The sequence below is a fragment of the Lipotes vexillifer genome, unplaced genomic scaffold, assembly GCF_000442215.2.
Source record: "Lipotes vexillifer unplaced genomic scaffold, Lipotes_vexillifer_v1.1 scaffold195, whole genome shotgun sequence".
In the NCBI taxonomy this organism is placed as follows: domain Eukaryota; kingdom Metazoa; phylum Chordata; class Mammalia; order Artiodactyla; family Lipotidae; genus Lipotes; species Lipotes vexillifer.
This window is the reverse complement of record NW_006799532.1, coordinates 1,344,941-1,365,723: the sequence shown is the minus strand read 5'-3', so window position 1 is coordinate 1,365,723 and position 20,783 is coordinate 1,344,941. Positions and strand designations below refer to the sequence as shown.

The 20,783-nt window shown below is 40.2% G+C and overlaps 1 protein-coding gene across 1 annotated transcript in view; it reads left to right on the top strand.

Annotated features, from left to right (window-relative positions):
* DCC (DCC netrin 1 receptor) overlaps positions 1-20,783 on the top strand; it is a 1,189,680-nt gene that overhangs the window by 805,066 nt on the left and 363,831 nt on the right. Inside the window, 1 exon segment of the mRNA XM_007471661.1 lies at positions 12,511-12,665. Coding sequence (XP_007471723.1) covers positions 12,511-12,665 — 155 coding nt within the window.

Sequence of the window (20,783 nt, the reverse complement as noted above, 5' to 3'; positions counted from 1 at the left end):
TCTTTCCCTCACTCTTAATGGACCTTGCTTCTAATCTCCTGGGAAATAGTAGCAATCACAATAAAAGTACCAGCTTCCATGTCTGATTTACCTAAGTGGGTCTTTAAGCATATAATCTGTCTTTCCTCAAAGTGCTATAAAAGAACTGCCCGTACTCTTAACAGGGCCAAACATTCACTTATGGACTAGATCCCATCCTTTCTTTTTTTTTTTTTTTTTTTTTTTTGGTGGTACGCTGGCCAGTCACTGTTGGGGCCTCTCCCGTTGTGGAGCACAGGCTCCGGACGCACAGGCTCAGTGGCCATGGCTCACAGGCCCAGCCGCTCGGCGGCATGTGGGATCTTCCCAGACCGGGGCACGAACCCGTCTCCCCTGCATCGGCAGGCAGACTCTCAACCACTGCGCCACCAGGGAAGCCCTCCCATCCTTTCTTGAAAACCAAAGAACAAAGCTTCAGCCCAGTGTTTCTCCTCATCATCAATGTTTCCCACCTCGGGGTATCATGCCCATCAGCATACAAGCTTGTATTTGTATTTTCCATCTCAACAAATGATCCCTCTCAATCCCATTTCTCTCTTCCTATCACTTCATTCTATTCCCTTTTATAGCAACATACCTTGAGCTATCTAACTTCACTCCAATACCTTTACCTCATATTCCGGTTATGATTCTGTCCCTAGTATTTCGCTGAAACTGTTCTTATCGAGGTTTACCAGGTGACATCCATGTTGCTAAACCCAATAGTCAATTCCTGGTCCTCTCATTACTTGGATAGTTAGCAAATTTTGTCACATTCGATCACTTTCCCTTTCATGAAACATACTCTTCCCTTGGATTCTATTACATACATTCTCCTGGTTCTATTCCAGTCCCTGCGGCCACTCATTTTTAGGCTCTTTTACTCCTAACTTCCCTGACCTGTACTGAATTGCCCTAGGACTCAGGCTTTGGAAATCTTGCTTCATCCAGTGTGTGACTTTATATTCTGTCACTATGTTGATGTCTTCCATATTTGTATATCTGGCCCTGACGTATTACCTGCAATTCTGAATCGTATGTCCAAATTCCTGCTTGGTTTCTCAACTTTGATTTATCATGAGCATCTAAAACTTAAAAACAAAACTAAATACCCATTTTCCTTCATCCTCAAACCCTTTCCAAAACTTTATCATTCCAGAGGTTCCTGCATCTCAGTGTAATCTGCATATTTCTCATTACTCAGGCCGAAGTCCTTGGAGTCATTGTTAGGTCCTCTCTTTTTCTCACACTCTATATCAAATCCATCATCAAATCTTGGCAGTCCTGTCAAATATCTCCTTGAATCCTTGATACAATAGGATACCTGATATTTGCTACGAAATAATACTAAAAGACTGGCTTTTGTGGTTTATTTGAGCTGAGTGATGGGAATAAAGTGGTTCATCCTGTCATTCTGTCTAATTTTGTATTGCTCAAAATTTTCCATAATAAAAAGGAAGTCGAATAAATAAATGAAAATAAAACATATACGGAATCCTACCACTTCTTACCTCTTTTTTACTACGATCAGGTCTCATGTGAACTCTTGCTATAACCTCTCAAGTCTATTCTTACCATACCAGCTGGAGTTAACCTGGAGTTAACACAAGTTAGATTGTGTCAGTTCTCATCTTCAAACCCCTCCAATGACTTCCTGTCTCATTCAGAGAATAATCAGAAATCCTTCCTGATCTGGCCCCTTTTCACCTTCCCAACTTCATCACTTACTGTGTTTACTGTTTTCTTATTTGCTCACTCCTCTCCAGTCTCTGTATTTCCTGTATATACCAAGAAACCTTCTCCCTCGAGACCTTTGTACTAGCTCTTCAGTCTGCCTAGAATGTTCCTTCCCTCAGACATCCACATGGATCATTCTCTAACTTTCATTAAGTCTTTGCAGAAATGGTACTTTCTCATGGAGGTTTTACCTGACTGCTAGCATTCCCAGTGTCCTTTTTTATTCTTATTTTTCACCACTGCGTTATTACATTTTAGTTATTGTTTCCTGAATCCCCTCTCTCGCCACCAGAATGTAAGCATTATGTGGGCAAGGATATTTTTATCACTTTTATTCATTGAGCTATTCTCAGCACCTAGAGCAATACCTAACCCAGAGTAAACACTTGCAGAATAGTTGTTGTTGAATTGAAGCTCCAACTGAAATGTCAATCACCATGTGAAACTCTTAAGTGGTCCTCCAGGTCAGAAGTCATCAATTTCTCCTTTATCCTCCACTTTCACTTTGATTACATCACTATTGTAGCATGTGGCACCTTGTATCTGGTTTCGTGTTAGTTTGAGTACCTGTGTGTTTCTCTCCCCAGTGATTGAGACTAGATCTTATTTATAATTCTGTATCCAAGTGTCTAGTCTCCTGACTTCTATAGACGTTTACTGATTGGAACTGATATGATAAAAGTGGCAGAGAGACAAATGTGATATTCTTAATAGATTTTTTCCTCAACCAGTAAAGCAAATTGTGTTACTGAGGAAGATGAAAAGCTGACTGCAATTCAATAAAAACTTTTAAGTTGAGACACAAAAAGCTGATTTTGAAATTTGATTCCAATATCTTTGTTCACTTTCGAAAGTTTTCTGGCTCTCAACTAGAACAAATATATGCCATATGTCTCTGAGCGATTAGCTGTGATGCTTGTTTGCTCATATAGGTTTATTTAGCCCCTTAACACAATAGCTTTTTAAAAGGTAGTGGATTTAACATTTGCCTCAGATTTGCAATGGCTTTGTCAGGCAAATTACTCTAGCTCAGATTCTCATTAATCTGTCTGACTGGTTAATGGTGTCAATAATGCAAGTGCCACAGTTAACATTTTTTAATCAGCCCCTCAGGAGCTTTCATTTCATAAGTCAGAGGACAGCATAAATTCTAGAACCTGAAAGCCAGAATTCACAGAGATGCAATTGCTTCGCAGATATTCAGCTGTCTCCTACTAGTACCTAAAAATCGTTAGAATGGAAAGTGATCTTCGGAATCACAGCCCAATTTCCTGCTACTTAAACATCTAGAGATTGGTGCCAAGGGAAGGGGTCATTTGCATCCCTAAGGCCACAGAGTAAGCTTCCAGAATGAGAGCAAGCATTTATTGAGTACTCACTGTGCTGGATACCAGGCTAAGCATCTTATATAAATTATCTTATTTCATCCTTACAGCAAAACATTATCCAGATGAGGCTTAAAGAGGTTTACACCTCTGTTATTTAGCTAGCAAGAGGTAGAACCAGGATTGAATGCAGTCCTGACTCCAAAACAGGTGTTCTCAATCCCTGTACCTGCTTGTTTCCAGCAGTTAGTGGATTAATCTAGAAGAGAACCAAGCTTTCTTGATAGCTTCAGACTTATGACATGGATTTCTTCCGTAGGCTTCTTTCTGATAATTTTCTGATTCAATGGCAAAGTTAATTTGCATCATTTATCTACTGTATATAAAACACAGTAGCAAACTTTTTATGTGTGCATAGAACGTTATACCTTCCCTTCAATAATCTAAACTTCCGTAGGGAGTGTGACTCAGTGTATTCACAAGGTTAAGGCTTTGGGGCTGTGAAATTGAACGGCCTGGGTTGCAATCCTGGCTCAGAATTTTACTAGCTGTGTGGCCTTGGGGCAATTACTGGTGCCTTCATTTCCACTTGGGGAATACTAATAGTACCTGACATGTAATGTTGTGATGAATAGTAAACAAAGTTAAGAAAAAGTGCCTAAAACACTTGCTCATTGCCTGGTACACTGAAAGCACTCAACTTTTTGTTATTTAGTGCCACGTGCTAACTATAGTGTGGGTTGGAAGTGAACAATCAGTGAAATACAGGTATTTCCCAATTCATATTTAGAAAGAACTTTATCAGTTTCACAAACATTAGCCCATTTGATCCTCAGATAAGGCAGGCATGATAATCTCTATTTTACAAATGAGCTTGTGTGGCTCAATTGAGAATGTCTACAAAGCATTGCCTAGGAAGCTACACACTAGGAAATATTAAAAGTAGGATTTAAATGCAGGTTTCTAGTCCAGTGATCTCTTTACTATACCACACAAAGTAAAAGATATTTCCTAAAAGACGTACATATAAAGTACTGCGGGAGTTCAGATGAGAGAATTAAAACACTTTCATAGGCATCATTCAGTATAATCCTCACAATAACTCTGTGAGTTAGGCGGATAAGGGACTGGTATCTTCTTTTTGCAAATGAAGCAGGGAAGGCTCCAAGATAGCCCCTGACTCGCTCAAGGTCACATGCCTGTTTTGTGGCAGAACAAAAACTGGACAGGGCCTTCCAGCGTGCAGCACTGTATGCTTTACCTGGTTTTATGCCACCTCAGGAAACCCCTGCTCACTGCTTGGGATTAGAGACCAGCTTTTCATGATTGCCGTGGAGGATTCATTTTAGAATTCATCGTGCGTTACATTTTCAACACGGTGTTTACATATTCTTTCCCTGCTCCTCGGTTGAGGACCGGGTAGCAGATGAAGCTTGTTATGAAGGGAGTGTGTTGTGATGGAAAGAGAACGAGACTCCGAATCCAACCACTTTCTGGCTCTGGCTTAAACCAGGGCAGAGTCAGCCCTCCTCTCACTCTGCTTCTCTGCAAAATGTAAAACCCTGTCCTTTATACCTCAAAATGAGTGGTTTAATTTTTCCCATGGCCTTGATGCGTATTGCAATATAAAACCTGTCATCGATAGTTTCCACATGTAAATGAACAACCCATTATTCACTTGTGAGTTGACAATGTGTCCAGAACTGTGTGGGAAATGATCGAGAAGGGAATAGTCTTCTTGTAAACAGTTTAGTCGTGTTTAGTAGGTGGGCAAGACTAAGTGTATCAGTCGAGATGGAGCAGTGACACATCTAGAAATATTTAGGAAGCAAAACGGACAGAACACGGTAAAAGACTGGTCATTAATGGTGAGACAGAGGGGGTTTTCAAGCATAGTTCAGAGGTTTCAGCTTATTTAGATGGACAGATGGTGGGGCAATTTGCTGAAATTGGGATGCTGGTTTGAGAATGAAGGTCAGAAATTCAGTTTCGGACACGTTGTGTTTGACATACCTTACTACATTCAAGTTGGAATGTCGAGCAGAGCCTTGAAAATAGGAACCTGGAGCCCAGAGGAGAAGTTTGGGTTGGAGATAACATATCAGGAATTTGTCAGCATGTAGATGATAACAGCAGCTAGGGAAGGAGATGGGCCATCCCCATAAAACAAAACGAGAAGAGGGCCCAGAACTGACTCATATTTATTAGGGGAGCATTGGCTGGAACTAAACAAAATAAATAACTTGAATCCAAAACTTTTCTTTTTCTGTGAAAAGGTAGCTTTTTTATTTGTTGTTGCCTAGTTATTGGATGCAGTAGTCTTTTGGATGTGTCCTAGGTGCGGCAAAAGAGATTATGTTAAGGCAAAAATTTTTAAAGCCTGTTCCTCAGACCATATGTGTGTGTGTGTGTGTGTGTGTGTGTGTGTTTTAAACAATTCAAGTAAAAACAATTTTTAACCAAACTTTAGTGGAAATGCCTCTGACCAAGAAGATGATCTCTGTTCCCCCATCATGCTTTGTCTGGGGGTAGATCACCTCTGAACCTACCTTCCCTTCAAGATAACACTGATTCCAAAGTCTGTGGTTCTGGGGTAAGAAAGGGTGTGGCATTTGGGTGGTTGTTGCCGCTGTCACTTTGGGCCCTATTTCAGTGACCAGCATATTTTCGCTTTGAAATCCTCTCATCACCGCACCCTTCTTGCTGTCACTGAGGAAAGAAAAGTGAAAGTGGAGTGGATCAAAATATGTTAAAAAAATCTTTCCATCAAAAATACCATAGGTCCTTTCTTACAAAGGAACATTAATAGAACTCTTCCTTCTTGAAGCAACTAATTAGGCATTTGGTACATCAAGACAGGGTTTGTTGCTCAGCTCACAGCTGTGACTAAATGTTAATGCCTTGCTGTACGTAGCCTTTAGGAGGATATGTGTTTTCTTAATATGTATGCTGGAGACAGGTTACAAATGATCCACTAAGAAACAGAACCATCATAATCTGTAAACTGTGTTTACTTCTGAAATGTAAATACAGAAGGGCTGAATTCAGCTAATATGTACACACACAGCCACACACACACACGCACACACACACACACACGTAATTTTCTATTCCCAATGAAGAATATTAGATTAAAAAACAAACAAGCAAAAAAAAAACTTCTTTTAGTAGATCTCACTCTTCACATCATGAAAATGAGACCCAGGAATGTGGAGTGGCATCTGAAGGCCACCTGAGTAAGCTGAGATGGGGCACAGAACAGAACCCAGCTCTCTAAGCATTTCTGAGATCACACTATGCGAAGATTTTAACCAATTAGTCTATTAAAATTTTTACATTTATTTATGCATTCATTTTCTTTTTAAATGTGCGCACCAGCAGCATAGGCATTCTTTATCTGCAGTGGGTATATAGACTGAGTGTCAATAAAATATGAATGGAATATGACTTCTCTTCTAAAATAGTTCACAGTTGAGTCAAAGAGACAGACCTGTCTGTCAACACAACATGATATGGGCTGCAGAAGACGTGTAAATCAAGAGCAACAAAAGTACAAAGGAGATAATATTTTATGCGGCCTGAATCAGAGGACATGATGGTAGGAAAGCTCCAGCCAGGAGATTTCATTTGAATCGGATTTGAAGGATGAATGAGCTTTTGCCAAACTGAGAAGGAACTGAGTCAGGAGAAGGTAACTCCAAGATAATCAAAATAAAGCAAAACAAAGTTAATGAAAATCAGAATGACAAAGGTAGGGATGGATAGGGTGTTGTGGAGCTCAGTGACCCATTGCAGATGAGTGCATAAAGGTTTGGGCCACATCTTGAAAGTCTTGGAATCTTATCCCAAGGAGTGGAGATTGTATTAATGATAGAATGGCAGCCAGCATGATGTTTTGGGCATGGAGTTGACCGATAGATGTATGTTAGAAGAGTATATGTGTCAACAGAAGACAGAAGTGGGAGGACCAATGACAAAAAACTAGGAAAAACTATTATAATGTCTATTATAATGTAATACATTGTAAGTAGGAACCAGAGCAGGGGCCAGATCCAGGCACAGGAGAGCATAGCCTAACCAGTTAGGTTTCAATGCCTACTGCTTAAGGGTGCATTCCATGCCACCATGTTTGACTCCCTGAATCAAAATGTATCAGCATCTAAAAAGACTTTAAACAAAATGCCTCATCTCAGCAAAGCAGCAGAAGTATTGTTACTGGGTCAGAATGTATGCTTTTAGAACACAGTAGTTATTTTCCGAGAAACCTCAACCAGGTAACCCAAAGCAACCAAGAACCAGAATTCACAAGAAAGAGATGCTTCTTACTAACACACTCTTCCTGGTCTCCATGTAAAGGTCAAAGAAAGCAAGCTGCCTACATCTTTTTCAGCCAGCAGAAGGAGACAGATTTTATCATTTATTCTCTATTTGGATGTTCAGTGAATGAATTTGCAGTGAATGGATTCTAGAAAGCCCAGGTGATTTACTGCCTTTACTTCAGTCAACTTTATCTTGCACTTGCCTGAACCCCACACTACCAACTCAGAGTCAAGGAGAAAAGAAATGGAGTAATGAAGCTCTGTCTGACAGTACATCTACCAACACAGACCATGACGCTAAGCTCTGCAGATTTGAGGAGTAAATTATGTCTTCAGAGTTATAGGAGAGGACTTCACGGAGAAGCAGCCTGGGCCCCTGCTGCTTTCCCAGGAGTGGTTGGTGTGGTGACAGTCGCAACACCCGAACACAGTAACTGGGCAAAGTCCTGACGTCTACTGTCCTCTGTTCTTCAGAACCTAGTGTGGTATCTGCCCACTTACAGAGGATCGTGGGCTAGAGTGAGCTAGACAAAATCCTAATTACTAACTGTCTAAACACAGAGATTATGGGGAGTTTACTTTACATGGCTGGCATTGCCCTATTGTGGAACCAGAGAAACAAGAGTAACAAACTGCCCTTCCAAATTTAGATTTTACTTACTTGTTGGGAAATGATTTGCGCTGGTTTGTTTTCAGCTATTAAAGAACAAATGGGGTGATCAAAAGCCACCTGCGAATCTTTGAAGAAATCTGTGAAGGGTGACATGGCAGTAAATGCCATTGTCTTAGAATGCATTGGTATCACGTTTGATGTTGCCCCAGTAGGACCCAAGAAAGCATCAGAGCTTGCACCTGAGAACTCTGAGGCTCAGATAAGTTCATGAGAAAGCCAAGACAACAGCCCAGCAACAAAGCCCAGACACCAGTGTGGGCATCAGATATCATGGGGCTGTCCAACTATGCTGTGGAACTCGGAGCACACCTATTCCTTCTCCACTGTGGTCAGCAAAGCCTCTTCCCTTTTAAAAATATTACCAGTTTCATTACTGAAACTTGTTCAGTGCCTCTAGTTATGACTACACTTTTTTATTGAAGTATAGTTGATTTACAATCTTGTGCTAATTTCTGCTATACAGCAAAGTGATTGTTGTACATATATATATACATTCTTTTCCATTATGGTTTATCACAGAATATTGAATATAGTTCCCTGTGCTAGAACTATACAGTAGGACCTTGTTGTTTATGTGTTCTATACACAATAGTTTGCATCTGCTAATCTCAAACTCCCAATCCATTCCTTCCCCACACCCCACCGTTGACAACCCCAAGTCTGTTCTCTATGTCTGTGAATATGACTACTTTTTTGATTTGACTTATCTCTGTAAACAAAATTGATCTGACAGAAAATATCAATATTTATGTCTTTTTCTTCATGATTGTACCTCATTAATTTCTTCAGATTGAGGAAAGGTCCTCTTCCTGAACTCAAGAACCCTTATTTCCTATGAGGTTGTGGTAGTATTTTGTTATAGTAATAGAAACAATAGCAGTAATAACTGCCACATATGGAAGACTCCCTGAGTACCAGGTCTCATGCCTACTGCTTTATATGGTTCACATACTCACTGAATTCTCTAGAAACTCTATGAGGTAAACATTTTTATAGCACCAATTTGCACATGAGAAATCTGAGGCTCAGATAAGTTAATGAGAAAGCCAAGACAACAACCCCAGGCTTAAAACTCTTGAATCCACAGTCTACATAGCATTTTGATGTGACCTCAGTTTGATAGGATAAGCACATTTCTGAAAATTGGCACATAAACTGGAAATGTTTAGGTTAAATTGTTGTTTAAAACCATTAAGAGCCCACATTGAAGAACCCAGTGGTAAATCTAGGGCAGTGCTAGCGTCTGGTTGGAGGAAGGGCTGAGATCACTACCATGGAAGTGTTTTCTAAACATGCTTTGTTCATACTCTTAACACTGAGGAAGTATCAGTTGTCCATATCAATGAATATAATTTTTTTTTCATGACCATTAGTAATCTGGGATATTTTGGGAGGCTGCTGGAGATTATAAGAACCTAAAACTCCCTTCCTTGTAATAAAATCCAGCATCCCCTTTTATATGTGAGTAATGTTTCTATTATACGATCTTAGACATTCTTACCTGGACAAGCCCAGATGTTCTTGCCTCTTTTTCCTTTGAAGAATGCCTTTTCAAGGGGTTATGCCAGCATGTCCTAGAACACAGCTATTTCATCTAAATTATTCAGTAGTTATAAGAATAAAGTCGGTTATGAAAGCTGTCCTTCCTTATAGATACTCAAGGAGTTTGGTATGCAGATCTGACCTTCAGTGACAAATATGTTGCTTGAAGGTTTAGAAAATACATCCTGAAATGACTCATAACAGATGATAATTACACTCATTCTCCCAGTGGTTTCTGAATGCCCAAGTGTCTCTTCTTTCCTTTTAGGAGCTCATGTCTTCTACGCAAAGTACCCATGATCCAAATAGGCCCCTTGTTTTCCCCTACTGTTGAATGATACCAATACTGGATCTAGAGGATGAAATCCCAAATTTCATTCTTAATGGTAATATTCATTAACTGTGAGTCCTTTAAAAAAAAATGTTGTTTCTTTAAATCTCACTTTTACGTCTATAAAATAATGATAATAAAACCATCCTATTTATATAAAAAGAGAGGCAATGCATATAAAAATTCTGCTGAAAGAAAATAATATGCAAAACTGTCTACATCCACAAGGCATACAATCTGATTATGAGGGTTTTCTTTTAAAAAGCAATCTATTGGCCTGAATAATCTTACTTTGGTAGAATAGATCAGTGTGATGTGTGATACATGGGAGCCCTATCTGATGTTTCTTACTCCTACTTACAGATAGGTCGCTATTGAATCCCACCCACATCCCTCCCTCACTGTAAGTCACAATCCAGCCTTGCAGCAAATTAACACAGTACTTGTAAAGGGGTACCTAAACCTTGGGCTATATCCAGATTCATACAGGGTGTTTTTTTGTTTGTTTGTTTGTTTATCGTGGTAAAATACACAAAACATAGCATTTACAGTTTTAACCATTTTTAAGTGTAGAGTTCTATGGCATTAATTGCATTCACTTGTGGCACAACTCTCACTACCCTCTATCTCCAGAGTTTTTTCATCTTCCCCAACTGAACTCTGTATTCATTAAATACTAGCATCCCATCCCTCCCTCCACCTTGGCCCTGGTAACCACCCAGTGTGCATATTTTAATTATGAGCAGTAATGGATAAATTAATGCCAACCGCTATAACAAGCGCTCAAATTTATAACGGCTCTAATCTGTTTGACTCTGTAAAGTATTATAGAAAAAGGATGTTCCTGATTGACAGGCAGTTCTTCTCCCAGGTCTTCTCCAGAATTCTGGCAAAAATGTGACTTCTCCATCATCTGTGTATGGCTTCCAAGGTCTGCCGGCCACATACGTGGTTTTTCAAGGCCAGGCCTGGAATCAGCACGCATTGTGTACACTCAAGCTCATTGATTAGACCCAGTCACATGGCCTCATCTTGGCTTCGGGGGTGGGGCCAGGACATACAGTCTAGTACATGAAGAAGGAGAAATGGGTTTGAGGAGGAGCCAGCCAGTCTCTGTCATATCAGTCAAATTAAGAGTGTATATATGCCCGGCAATCACTATTCATGCCCGTAGAACTTTGTTTTCACTTTTCTTTTTGGAAGCTTAATTTACCCTGGCAGCAAAATAGGTTTTATTTTAAATATCTCCCCAAACAAAATAAAACTGAATGGTAAAATTAAAATGAATATATCATTCCACTGAGATGCAAGAGATATCATCTAGACGTAGAAACATTAAGAAACAGTCAAGTGGCTAGAAGGAACTCTTTCTTCACGTTCAATTGTACGAGACCAATGAGGATATAAATGTCTAGAATCATGTATGTCCTTTAAAGCATACTTCAGGAGTTCCTGGTTCTTATGTGTCAGCATCCATATCCGTAGGATTTGTCTTCTCTTAATATGAACTATAAATCTTACCATGATCAGCAGATTAATTCATTTGTTTGGAGCCTCTGAGGAAGTTTTTAATTGGAAAATAAATTGGACACATGTAGATGTGGCTTGAAGAAAAGGCAAGTAGACACGTGTTCCACTTTCTCCTCACAAGGAAGGGCATCTACTTCTTTCACTAAATTGCACTTAACATAACCACAGGACCTCAGGCTCTGTACACATCAACACCTGGCATCTGCCTTTTCCTTTCCAACAATGAAGGAAAATGCATAAATGCATTTGTTGACAGTACTGACAAAGACTGGCTTGTGGAATAATCAAAACCCTGATTTCTGTCATTAGCTGAATATTTACAAAGCGCATTTTCCTGCCTACATTCCAGACGCTTCTTATTTTACTAGCTCTTTGTTATGAGTTTTGAGACTAAATTGTAAAGTATCAAGGGAAAAGACTTTAGTATGCAAGGTTCATGGGAATGGCATAAACTTGAACTCCCCAGAAAGCCTGCAATATTTATTTATAGGCTCTTCCAGTCAGTTTACGTCCCATAGTAAGCCTTCGAGGTCTTGCCTTACATGCAGAGTCAACAGGAAATGAGTGATCAACCTTTTGGTCTACCTTACTGCTGTTGCTCATTATTATTATTTTTTAATTAATTATTTATTTTTGGCTGCGTTGAGTCATCGTTGCTGTGCGTGGGCTTTCTCCAGTTGTTGAGAACGGGGACTACTCTTCGTTGCGGTGTGCGGGCTTCTCATTGCGGTGCGATGGCTTCTCATTGCGGTGGCCTCTCTTGTTGCAGAGCACCGGCTCTAGGCACACGGGCTTCAGTAGTTGTGGCTCACGGGCTCTAGAGCGCAGGCTCAGTAGTTGTGGCGCACGGGCTTAGTTGCTCCGCGGCATGTGGGATCTTCCCAGACCAGGGCTCGAACCCGTGTCCCCTGCATTGCCAGGCGGATTCTTAACCACTGCACCACCAGGGAAGTCCCTCTCTTGCTCATTAAGTAAAGGCTGTGGCTAAAAGTATTCATGTGGGAATAATCTTTCCCTGCAACTTTTATTTCCTAGGGAACGAGCAGTGAATACATCCCAGCCTGGGTCCCTTCAGTTTACTGTGGGAAACCTGAAGCCAGAAGCCATGTACACCTTCCGAGTCGTGGCCTACAACGAGTGGGGACCAGGGGAGAGCTCTCAGCCCATCAAGGTGGCCACTCAGCCTGAGTGTGAGTATGAGACAGGAAGGGCCAATTTAGAAAGTATTTGTTGTCATTGGCGATATCTTTGAATCCTTTCATAGTAATTTACTGAGGTGACGGAATGGAAGGAATATTTCTGAAGCAACATGTTTAACCCGAGGGTTTTTAAAGGTAAGATAACTTCAACAAAATGGCCTTCCCACTTTGGCCAGATTGCCATAATGACAAATTAACAACTATCAAGGCCTGGTCCATCCACACAGTCTACATATTCACTCCCGAGTAAGTGACTGACTCTACCCGCCCATACTTATCATCAACGTTGGGTTTCAGCCTCCTGCATTGATTTTTTCAGATTTTTCTAAGTTTTTTTTTTTTTTTTTTTTAATTTTTTGCGGTGCGCAGGCCTCTCACTGTTGTGGCCTCTCCCGTTGCGGAGCACAGGCTCCGGACGCGCAGGCTCCGCGGCCATGGCTCACGGGCCCAGCCGCTCCGCGGCATGTGGGATCTTCCCGGACCGAGGCACGCACCGGTGTCCCCTGCATCGGCAGGCGGACTCTCAACCACTGCGCCACCAGGGAAGCCCAGATTTTTCTAAGTTTGTCTATAAAAAGTGTGACATCAAAGGAGAAGAAAAATGGCCTAGGACTTCTCAATACAGGGATGATTCAAGAACTTACTCATGCACTGAATGCCCTTAAGAAGCTTCCAAAAGTGAATCTAGGTTTAAGAAATGTAAAGAGAAAATCTCTATTGGGCAATCTCATTGTCCTTTAACATAAATCACTATATTAAGCTCCATGATCACAAAGTAATGCAGCTGAATGTTATTGGACCAAGTTATAATTTAGTGATTTCTACTTTTATAAAGGAACAGCCCCCAAACTGTACATTTGAAAAATATTTCTGTATCTTACAAAATTTTGATTTTTCTACTAAACTTCTAAGTTATTTGGGAAGATTATTACTGATGAGTAGTCTACCAGCTTTATTTGGTTTAGAGTTTTAAAAAAATTGTAATCTAACAGCTAAATGACATGAAGGACTACTTGTAACAAACTACATTATTTAGAGATTTAGACACCTAGTTTCATCTACTCCTGTTTTTTGTTTTTGTTTTTGTTTTTTTGGATGATGCTATTTTTATCTGTATTCCCAACCATTTTATTTAAAACTATATTTAACTTCAAAATCACCTCACATGCTTTTGGAAGACGGTGAAGTAGAAATCCGAAAGATTTTCATTGGTACGTATGAGAAAATAATCTTTGGACTAGGTCAGTTCTTAAGGATTTGAAATCCATATGTTAAAGAAGAGCACCTGAGACGTAGTCTGGCAGCTGGTATCATGCTCTGCACACTGGGCAGAATCTCCGTTCCTTCTTCCACTCAGCCAAGGCTACAAAGACCAGATGAGGACAAATTGCAAGAAAGTGTTTGTTGGGGGTGGGGTTATGACTAAGCTGGACAAGTCTTAGAGATCTTTGCCTCATAGAAATAAAACCTCACTTAGCCTCTTTAAGGGCATAGTAATGTACAGGTTTCAGATCACATAAAAAGAAATGAAATTGAGTTATTTGTAGTGAGGTGCATGGACCTAGAGTCTGTCATACAGAGTGAAGTAAGTCACAAAGAGAAAAACAAATACCGTATGCTAACACATATATATGGAATCTAAAAAAACAAAACAAAAAAAAGTGGTTCTGAAGAACCTAGGGGCAAGATGGGAATAAAGACGCAGATGTACTAGAGAATGGACTTGGGGACACGGGGAGGGGGAAGGGTAAGCTGGGACAAGGTGAGAGAGTGGCAGTGTATATATGGACATATATACACTACCAAATGTAAAATAGATAGCTAGTGGGAAGCAGCCGCATAGCCAGGGAGATCAGCTCTGTGTTTTGTGACCACCTAGAGGGGTGGGATAGGGAGGGTGGGAGGGAGGGAGGCACAAGAGGGAAGACAGATGGGGATATATGTATATGTATAACTGATTGACTTTGTTATAAAGCAGAAACTAACAAACACACCATTGTAAAGCAATTATAGTCCAAAAAAGGTGTTAAAAAAAAAGAAAGAAAGAAAATGCAGCCTCCCAGGCAGGACCAGCTAAATAATTTGCAGGACCCAGAAGCTACAGTAGAGCATTAAGCCATGCTCCACGCGGGACCCTCCTAAGCGTGGGATCTTGTGCAGCTTCGTTAGTCGTATGCCCACAAAGCTGGTCCGACTTCCAGGTTTCTCTTCTTAAGAATGTTTTGTTGCTGTTTGGATTGAAATCATGAGATAATGCTGATTTCCACTTTGCAGTGACTATGTTCACATGTAATTTGAGTCATCAATTTCTTCATTGACTTTTTAAAAAATTAATTAATTAATTAATTTTTGGCTGTGTTGGGTCTTCGTTTCTGTGCGAGGGCTTTCTCTAGTTGCGGCGAGCAGGGGCCTCTCTTCATCACGGTGCGCAGGCCTCTCACTATCGCGGCCTCACTTGTTGCAGAGCACAGGCTCCAGATGCCCAGGCTCAGTAGTTGTGGCTCACGGGCCTAGTTGCTCTGCGGCATGTGGGATCTTCCCAGACCAGGGCTCAAACCCGTGTCCCCTGCATTGGCGGGCAGATTCTCAACCACTGCGCCACCAGGGAAGCCCCTCTTCAATGACTTTTCACAGATCGTATATATACAGAATCAATAACTTTTATGAATATTTGGTATTTTAATCAATAAACTTGAATAAAAACAAATTAAGTCAAAATATATAGTTTTGAAAATGGTATATGCCATGTTGTCTACAGACTGATAGTTGACAAACCCATAAAAAATTCTGTAAAAAAATCTTGTTCAATTTTCTCATGGCAGAACTTAAACTTTAAAAGAATGTTCCTTTTCAGAAGATCCAATTTCTATGGATCATCTGAATTCTTCACTTCCTAATCCAACTATTATCCTTGGAATTGTTTTAGTGTACTTTTCAAGGCTGACTGGCTATGATTACATTACATTTCTAATGAAAATTCTACATAATTTCACTTCTGGGACCGAGCAACATTATTTTTCTTCTATTAATACCATTATTTTTAAGTATCCAGTTTGAAAATCAATATCCAGCATTTTTTTAATTCACATTTTTAAAAACCAAGGGACATTTCCAAGCCAAGGGACAAGAAAGTCTTTTTCATTTGTATACTGACTAATAATAACGCCTCATTTCATTAAAAACATTACTCATGATACAACATTTTTAGTATAATTAATCAAAAAAATAAGTCTGTGATTATTTGTATTACACATATGGCCTTAACCTTTATAAAGTAAAAACAGTAACATAATTCAACTTACAAGTGTGTTTAATGAACACCCTAATACTAATAGTTCCTAATACTGTTCTACACTGTCTGAGACAGGTTAAGAAAGCATAGCTGTGTAATGAAGTAACAGCACTTAGGGCTCTCAGAAGCTTCCTGAGGAAGCAAATATTTTAAATATGTAACAGCAACAAAACAAGTAAGGGAACTTGTAAGAATTTGTTAAATGAAATATTAAAAATCTGAATCACAGATTTGTTTATGAGCCCATTACTTGTGACAGCCGAGGCGTATGATGCCAAAAGCTCAGCCTCTGTGTACCGGTGCCAGATCGAATCTCGGAGACAGAGTTCTGGGCAAAGTAGAAAAGAATAGCTTTATTGCTTTGCCAGGCAAAGAGGAACACAGCAGGCTCCTGCCCTTGAAAACTATGTGTACCAACCAGGGAGGATTTGCTGAGGAGTATTATGGCAATGGTTCAGGGGTGGGGTTGCTGATAAGATTAGGGTGTATACAGGGTTTAGGCTCTTTAATCTTGTTTCAGGTAATATTCTTGATGAACTTTCTGGTGCCTTTAGTCTGGCCTCAGATGGTCTCCTCTGGCATAAAGAATGCTAACATCTTCATTTGCTGGGTTTGAATTCTATAAAGGGCTTAAAGACAGTGTTATGTGTATCCCTTGAGGCAGAACCAGGACCCTGCCCCAAGGCTGCATTATTGTTCCTAGGCTGTTCCTCCCTTGACTCTGCATCCCTTCCCTTCCCAGATTAGCAACTGTTCAAATCTGCCCTTTGGATCTCAGGGAAGGTCATGGAGGCTGGAGTCTGTTCCCTACAGGAAACGGGGGACATGAAAATGCTTCCATGCCCAGAAGCCCCTAATAGGGTCCTGCTCGGTCTCACATATTGTCTAGGTAATTTTTTATGCCTTAATCGTATTGTGCTTGCCTCCTCAAATAAGTGCTTTATTACAAAGACAGCTGCTCCGGTCCTTTGTATATATCTTCCATTCTTCCTCATTCAGAAAGCAGTCTGAGAATTTATGTAGAACTCACTGGGTGCTGGTTTCTGTAAGCATTTACTTTGCTTAAAAATTAGCATAAATGCTGATAAGGCATAAAATAAAAACTAAACACCTAACTGAATAAAAGGTTACTTGTTGGTATTGTTGTCTCATATAAGTTATCTTTCTCCAGAAAATGAAAGTAGAAAATTATTCTGGTTTTGAAACATTGAAAGTATCTTGAATTTTTTTCATTAAGGGCAGTGATAGTGGTCTTACAATGCTAACTATATTTTGGCCTTTAATAACACCTTTGTTTTATTAAATCACCTCTCTTCTTACCACTGTATGGAGTAAGGATTATTTCCTTTGCAGGCCATTGTTTACTTGCAGGGTGACCTGATTGTGTTTCATTAAGAACTGGATAATTGTCCTTGGATAATTAATCTCTTACTGAGTAGATAGGTAGATAGGGACAGTTCAGTCTAGATAAACAGTACTTTAGAATATCTTTTACATGTGCAAAACAGCAAACTCCTTCAATTCATTTAGATTAAGAGTATTGTGTAGCTCACTCGCTGTCTTTATTACAGACATTAGGATAAATAAATTATGTTATCAGGACTAATAGGTATGGCATGTGTATTTTATCTTCTCTTGTTAACACAAAATGCCATTTTAGCAATTTAAAAATACTTCGAGGGTAAGGAACACTTCATCTTCTCCAAACCTGCTCAATAATACACCAGTTCCTGAGTAAGATGGAACACCTTCGAGATCCTGTGCTTCATTTCCTCCTCTCCCCACTTGCCTCCCACCTCCCGTCCCCTCCCCTCCCCTCCCCCGCCCTTTCTTTTCCCTACTCTTACTTCTCTCTAGACTTCTTATAAGCTCATCCTTCTGTGTTTTTAGAGGAAGTTCAGAGGCTGATTTTATTACTTGGTTAGAATTTCAGAATTTAGAGGCAAAGGTGGGGGGACGTTTTCATTGTTCTCTCACCGACAGAGTGATCTTATCTTTTGAAAATGGGTCTCATCTGGTTAGCATTTGCCTGCTCGTTTTATCACTGTTTTTCCAAATGTGATGTAGTAATTGTACACTAAAATGACATAGCTTTTATACAAATTGAATTTCAAGGTTTCCATATTATTTGAAAATAGCAACTCTGTTATGAAAACCATATTCTCAAGGAATAAGCACTGATGGAAAACATGTCTGAAATATAAATCAGCCAGCAACTGTTTCTAAAAAGTGCAAGTGCGTACTGCAGTAATCATTTAAAGAGATCAGCAGCCCAAGATCCAGTTTATGAAATAATCACCCAGAATACAAAGGCTTGATTTATAGGAAGGTCTGTGTCTCCTGATTATATCTTCCTTCGGCTAAACCCTTGCTCTTCCCCCTGCCTTTATGGTGTATGATTTCTTTGCTGTATTATCAGCCGGATTTAAGTCCCCGTGTGCTTAAGACTTGTCTAATCTTTTCATACCACATGTGGAGAATTTTTGAAGTATTATTTGGTGTCCTTTAAGATGCTGTTAAGGCATCTTTAATTGTGAAGGATGTTAAAATGGACCACATACTGGCTGGAGGCTTGAGTTAGAATGGGGAGCCTATTTGCTAGACCACAACCCAATTATCCATAAAACCCTTTTATAGTTAAGTGTTGTAAGTAATATTCTTAGTCCATTTATATTCTTTACACTGAAAAGATGAGTGAAAGCAACCCCCAAATCGACTTTAGAATATATTATACAGAGGAAATAGGACTTCCCTGGTGGTCCAGTGGTTAAGACTCTGCGCTTCCACTGCAGGGGGCACGGGTTCGATCTCTGGTCAGGGAACTAAGATCCCACATGCTGTGCTGTGCAGGCTAAAAATAAAAACGAAAACCAAAAATGCTTTACGGGGCTTCCCTGGTGGCACAGTGGTTAAGAATCTGCTTGCCAATGCAGGGGACATGGGTTCGAGCCCTGGTCTGGGAAGATCCCACATGCCGCAGAGGAACTAAGCCCGTGCGCCACAACTACTGAGCCTGTGCTCTAGAGCCCGCGAGCCACAACTACTGAGCCCACGTGCCACAACTCCTGAAGCCCACGTGCCTAGAGCCTGTGCTGCACAGCAAAGAGAAGCCACCACAATGAGAAGCCTGCACACCTCAACAAAGAGTAGCCCCCACTTGCTGCAACTAGAGAAAGCCCGCACGCAGCAGCAAAGACCCAACGCAGCCAAAAATAAAATAAATTAATTTAAAAAAAAGATAATTAACTGTTTAAAAAAAGAATATATTATACAGAGGAAATATTTGCCTTTTTCATCTATCCCTGGATTTTTTTTTTAAATTGTAATAAAGCTCTACTTCTATGGTTGTTATGGGGGGTACTGGAAAGTCTCTGAACATTATGTCTCCAAACATTACTATCCATATCCTAGGACAAGTTCCTTAATCCTAGAAACCTCATTGTCCTTGATTATGAATTGGAGATATGAATGGTTTACCCCTCCTCCTCCTGATGCCAAAAGCTCAGCCTCTCTGTGCACCGGTGCTGAATCGAATCTCGGAGACAAGAGTTTTGGGTGTAGTAGAAAAGGATAGCTTTATCATTTTTCCAGGCAAAGGGGGACACAGCAGGCTCCTGCCTCAAAACACTAGGTATCCCAACCTAGGAGGATTTGATGAGGAGTTTTAGAGTAATAGTTCAAGGGTAGGGTTGCTGACAGGATTAGGGTGTGTGAAGGGTCTCAGGTGGTCCAACTCTTAATCTTGATGAGCTTCTCTGGTCCCTTTAATTTTGCCTCAGGTGGTTTCGTGGCTGGGCCTCCCTTGACTACCAACTCTTTGCATCTGCCCTTTGAAACTCAGGGAATGTCATCGAGGCAGGAGTCTTGCCTACAAGAAACAGGGGCCAAAAAGGCTTCCGTGCCCAGGAGCCCCACAGGGTCCTCCTCAGTTTCATTCCCAGGTTGTAAAGATGAAATGTGATAACATATGGGAAGCCCCTGAGTCTTACCTGGCATGTAGTAGGCACTCAATAGAGAGGAGTTCCCTGCCCCTAATGGGATCAAATGGAAACATAATTCCAACTGCCCTGCACTGACAACCAAAGTGGGACACTCCAGAGTAATCACTAAGGTAATAAGGCTTGATTACTATGCAATCAGCCATTTACGTATATTATTACTTTCCCCCTAATCATCCCCTCCCTATTACTTAGCACGCTATTGTAGACTGGTTTGTTGTCTAATTTGCCTCTTGTACGTCTTTGCAACCCTAACTAAATTTTGAAGCTTTATGAGCAGAAAACACTCTATTATCCCATAAAATGTGTCACAGCGTTGCCATTTTGCGAATAGCTAGTTGGTTAACATTTGCTGGTAGAATCTGATTTGTACTTAATTTGTGGCAGAGATGATACATATCAGCAGTATTTATTCATCATGATTCTATAAATTAAGCAAGCCAAGTAAATTACAGTTCTGTCTAGCTAATTTCTTTTATCACTTAAACTGGTTTCCAATTATTGACTGCACTGCATGGTAATTTGAGTGAATATTGGGGATGACTGTGGAGAAGTTGACTGTGAGCCAATCAGCTGGTCCAGTTTTGTGGTCGTGTATGTGGCTATAGACTAATAGTAGAAAGAAAGAAATATAAGCACTGATGTTTCATCTTTTTAGGTAACACACAAATGCTGGTATAATTTAAATATTCTCTCATCGCAAAACATGTTTTCAGGTATTACAAGTATAAGATGAGAGACATTAAAGGCTTATGGTATGGTATCCCCGGCAGCAGAAGGCTTAAGGAATACATTTGGATTTTTTTTTTTTTTTTTTTT